The sequence below is a fragment of the Sardina pilchardus genome, chromosome 5 (assembly GCF_963854185.1).
Source record: "Sardina pilchardus chromosome 5, fSarPil1.1, whole genome shotgun sequence".
NCBI lineage: Eukaryota > Metazoa > Chordata > Actinopteri > Clupeiformes > Clupeidae > Sardina > Sardina pilchardus.
The window spans coordinates 32,193,571-32,198,570 of NC_084998.1; the positions used below are offsets into that span (position 1 = coordinate 32,193,571).

The 5,000-nt window shown below is 45.2% G+C and overlaps 1 protein-coding gene across 1 annotated transcript in view; it reads right to left on the minus strand.

The window, feature by feature from the left end:
• Window positions 1-5,000, minus strand: part of wwc1 (WW and C2 domain containing 1) — a 52,203-nt gene that overhangs the window by 15,083 nt on the left and 32,120 nt on the right. Inside the window, exons 12-14 of the mRNA XM_062537269.1 lie at window positions 4,716-5,000; window positions 1,637-1,754; window positions 358-522 (exon numbers count right to left, since the gene is read on the minus strand). The exon at window positions 4,716-5,000 is cut by the window's right edge and continues 46 nt beyond it. Coding sequence (XP_062393253.1) covers window positions 358-522; window positions 1,637-1,754; window positions 4,716-5,000 — 568 coding nt within the window. The remainder of the gene's footprint in view (window positions 1-357; window positions 523-1,636; window positions 1,755-4,715) is intronic.

Sequence of the window (5,000 nt, forward strand, 5' to 3'; positions counted from 1 at the left end):
TAGTCTAACATCATTGTGTATTAAAAATGAATAAAGCCATAACCCCTGCTCTTTTCTGTGTGACATTGCATCTGTGTGTGTGTGTGTGTGTGTGTGTGTGTGTGTGTGTGTGTGTGTGTGTGTCTGTGTGAGATTAAATCTCTCTCTGTGTGTGTGTGTGTGTGTGTGTGTGTGTGTGTGTGTGTGTGTGTGTGTGTGTGTGTGTGTGCGCGTGTGTGTGTGTGTGTGTGTGTGTGTGTGTGTGTGTGTGCGCGTGTGTGTGTGTGTGTGTGTGTGTGTGTGCGTGTGTGTGTGTGTGTGTGTGTGTGCGTGTGTGTGTGTGTGTGTGTGTGTGTGTGTGTGTGTGTGTTGTCTTACAGGTTCTGTTCAGCAGGCAGAGGGAGAGTGGAGCAGTTGGCCATGTGCAGCACTGAGATGGTGAAGCGCTGCTCCTTGGCCTCGTGCTTCAGGCCCAGACTGATCTGGGAGCAGCCCAGCGCCACGCTCTCCTCGTAGCTCAGCAGCTCCGCAGGTACACCCGGCCTGCAACACACCCCACACAACCAATCAGACTACACAACCATCAACCAACACACCAGCACACAACCAATCAGACAACAGAACCAACAACCAACACACCACCACACAACCAATCAGACAACAGAACCAATCAACCAACACAATGTGCACAATTCCGAATTTTAGAACTGGCCTCCATTCAATTCTTGAATTGGAATTTGAATTGAATTCAATTCATGGCAATCCAAAACAATTCCAGTCACATAACAGGATGAATGTGTTGAATCTCACATACATTCAGCTTTGGGAAGGTTACTTTGGAAATGTAATGTAAATGATTACTGTTTTCAAATGTAAGTTGTGTGTTTGTTGTGATCATATCTGATATATTTTGTGAAACTTTATTGTTAACCACTACCCTTAAATTATGTATATGAATTTCATTGAACTTCAATTCTACTTCCTTTAATTCAAATTCGAATTGTAATTCTGCATCCTGCTTTTGACCTCAATTCAAATTCAATTCAAACTCAAGAATTGAATTGGAATTTAGGAGTCATTCTCAATTCTGAATGTTGCACAAGCCTGCAACCAACACACCAGCACACAACCAATCAGACAACAGAATCATCAACCAATCAGACAACAGAATCATCAACCAACACACCAGCACACAACCAGACGACAGACCAATCAACCAATCACGTCATCCACATGAATCTAATCAATGTCAATTTATTTATTTATAGCACATTCAAAAAATAACAACAGTTGACCAGTGCTGTGCTAATCAGACACCAGACAAATCAAACAACATGTCATCCACATAAATCTAATTTGGCAAAAGTGAAATCAACTAAATCTGTTTATCAAGTCAAACCGTTCTAGCTCTAGTTCTGATTATAAGGTTAGAGTTCGTACTCTACAGTCTTGACTATATAGATATAGAAATTAGTTTTGACAAGACAACTGTCAAATCAACCAACACATTCACACAAATCTAATCTTATTATCTTTAGCAAAACATTTTGTTGTTTAAACTTTAGACTATAGAGTCAGTGCTAGAACCCAAGTTCTCAGAACTAGGACTTGAGAACCAGAGGTAGTGTGGAGTGTGTGTGCTGTGTGTCAGGCTTACTTCTTGTCCGAGGGCTCGTAGACGCCGCTGTCTCCTGCCACTGATTCGTCAGACACTGCTGAGGTCACGCCCGCCTTTTTGGGCCCAAGACCCGCCCCCCTGGATTGAGCAATAACCTCTGCATGGGAGAGAGTGAACGAGAGAGAGAGAGAGAGAGAGAGAGCATGACAGTCATTTGATGCCGTGGCAACCTCTTTTCAACTCTTCCACCGTGGAGAGGAGTGATCAGGTTGCCCCAGCCAAAACGAGTTCAATCCAGCCACACACACACACACACACACACACACACACACACACACACACACACACACACACACACACACACACACACACACACACACACACACACACACACACACACACACACACACACACACACACACACACACACACACACACGGCATAGTGCTGCGGAGGCCTGTAACTCTAGATGGGTTCTAGAGTTTCAGGTGAAATCTGCAGCTCCAGTTCCCTCTCACAGATACAACGGCCGCTTAAGAGGACAGCGGTTTCCAACGGTTACCAAACACCACGCGTCTTTAGAGTCACAGCTCACTCACGCTTAAGAGGACCGCGGTTTCCAACGGTTACCAAACACCACGCGTCAGACTTTGGGCTTCCTGCTCAACATGCACCGAGGCCTTTAGAATGTCCAAAGCTAAAGAAACTACAGCTGGTAATGGTATAATAACATGTTGACACAATGTTAGGGATAATGTATTGTCCACCGGACAAATTACTGGAAAATAAGTCCTGACAAGGTGAACTGGACCCCGACGTGCCAGCTTATTACCGGCGGACAATACATTATCCTGCATAATATGCTGTATATGATAAAAGATTTTGCTACCGTTCTGTTAGCCTGGAAATCCAGAGTTCTCACCAGAGCACAATTTGCATTGTGTCTGCAAGATACTCAATGAGCAAAGATGCATGTCACTTACACCCCAGGCATAGCTGGTAACCAATCAAATCGGTGTATCTGTTATAGGTGAGCCAGAGGCGAGCTAAACTGATGATGACAGCACTGCATCATTCGAAGTCCGTAAACGTTGGTCGTAGTTGCAATTGTATAATTGACCCTTCCAGAGCCACGCCCTAAAACCGCCACAGGCCAATCGTGGCTTAGCAACCCGTAACTAGGCAAGCAAGGCCTGGCAAGCTTTCGAGTTTTTGCCATGTTAACCTATTCTCTATGTCAGGTTCCTACGTCACAGTCCTCCGCCATATTGGAATTGGGGAAAGAACATCGTCTCCGCCATAGGAACCCATGCAATTTAGCGTCAAAAGGTAGTAGTCAAACTTTTAATTAACGTGTCATTTTTATAATTTGAGTCATTAGCTGGAGAGACTAAGGCCTGATATATACACAAATCGAATTAGGTAGGTTTGAATTATACGAGATGCCCGTACGAGGTACGTGAAGACCGGTGGATCTTCACTAAAAAATGAATGGGTTCCTATGGCGCTGCACGGCGGAGATGTTTTGTTTCCCCCATTTCAATTTGGCTGCGGCCATGAACCTGACATCGATTTGTGTATATATCAGGCCTTAGTCTCTCCAGATAATGACTCAAAGTTAAAAAATGACACGTTAATTAAAAGTTTGACTACTACCTTTTGACGCTAAATTGCATGGGTTCCTATGGCGGAGACGATGTTCTTTCCCCAATTCCAATATGGCGGAGGACTGTGACGTAGGAACCTGACATCGAGAATGGAGAGTGCATAGCCTGTGGGCCATTAAGGGCATTTATTTGGATGTGTGGTGCCCCCAAACACGTGAAATCACGGTGAAATAACATGTTGAACTATAAAGACATGATATAGTTTGAAATACGTATTTTTCTAACTTTAAATTTTGCATATTGCGTGATATTTCCATAACCGCGAGATACGTTTCACGATGGCGGCAAACAGTTCTTAACAGACATTCAACGAGACGTATGTATAGCCCGTCAGCAATTCTGTCTAAAATAATACCTATTTGAAATACCAATCATGTTATGTTGTCAAATATTGACGTTATGGAAGTATAGCTTAAAACGTTATGCTAGTTTTGTCCCCCGCCCGTTTCATTCGTACTAGCCTGGAGGAACCATCGAAAACAATGCGTACCTTCGACTTTTGCTTAAATAACTCATGAACGGTTTTGTTCAGAGCTGAAAATGCAACTGTAGTTGACAGAGGACAGATGTAGCTCGCTAGTGACCAAATATGAGCTTTCATTGTGGTGCGATGTCTTTGTAAATTACATTTGTTTAAAAAATCCCGTGTCTCCTCCATTGTAATAGACGGGCAAGGTGCGAAAGTTTGACAGGCGTAGCAACAGTAACTATGGAGGGCGGGACTTCTGGAAGGGTCAATTGCGTGCAGTGAGATTTCCAAATGGTGCCGCCCCTCGAGTTGGGCCATTACATGAGTTGGGCCATTACATTATTCATGGCCAGACCCTTAATCTGAAAGATTACCAGGGTGTGGATTTTCCAGGCTACCGTTTTTTGGCTTCTGCTGACAAAATAAATAGTTCGGCATGCAAAGAAATGGATAGTTTCAGGTGTTGCGTGGCAACATCTTACAATAATGTTCTAATGAGACTGTATGATGTCTCTACTGTTCCTAAACATGGATAACATAATGCGTCAGGGGTTATCATGCCTGTTCAAGTCAATAACCACGGGTTAACGTAGAGTGAGTGTCTCCTGAAGTTTTCCACTGTTGTTGTATGATTATCTATCCTTTGCTGTTGTGTATTTAAACCTTGTAGAATTCTCTATCAAATCAGAGACGCATATTCTGGAGTACACTGTGCCTCGTGTGTGCCTCTCTCCTGTACAGCTGGAATTAAACCCTGTATCCTGATTGTACTTCTTTGCTACTGGATCTCATGTTTCACTTTGGTATACAATATTTTTACCAACAGTGTGTACCCTTGGCTGCATCTGCAGTGTGTGTGTGTGTGTGTGTACGCATGTGTGTGTGTGTACGCATGTGTGTGTGTGTGTGTGTGTGTACGCATGTGTGTGTGTGTGTGTACGTATGTGTGTGTGTGTGTGTGTGTGTGTGTGTGTGTGTGTACCCTTGGCCTGGTCCGCTCCCGCTGCGCGGGGCTCCTCCTGCGTGTGCGTCTGCTCGTCCGTCTTGTCCAGCAGCCTCAGCTCGGCCAATCGGTTCTGCAGCTCGGCGTCCAGCCCCAGTGCATTGTGGGCGGTGGCGAAGGCCTCGCCGGGCAGGAAGGAGGCGTCGGTGACGAGCGGCGAACAGGGCGGCGAGAGCGAGGACAGCGAGGAGCGCGGGGACAGCGAGGTCATGGAGCGCGGCGTCTCAGACACACGCAGGGCCTGCGCACGCCAGCCCAGACCCG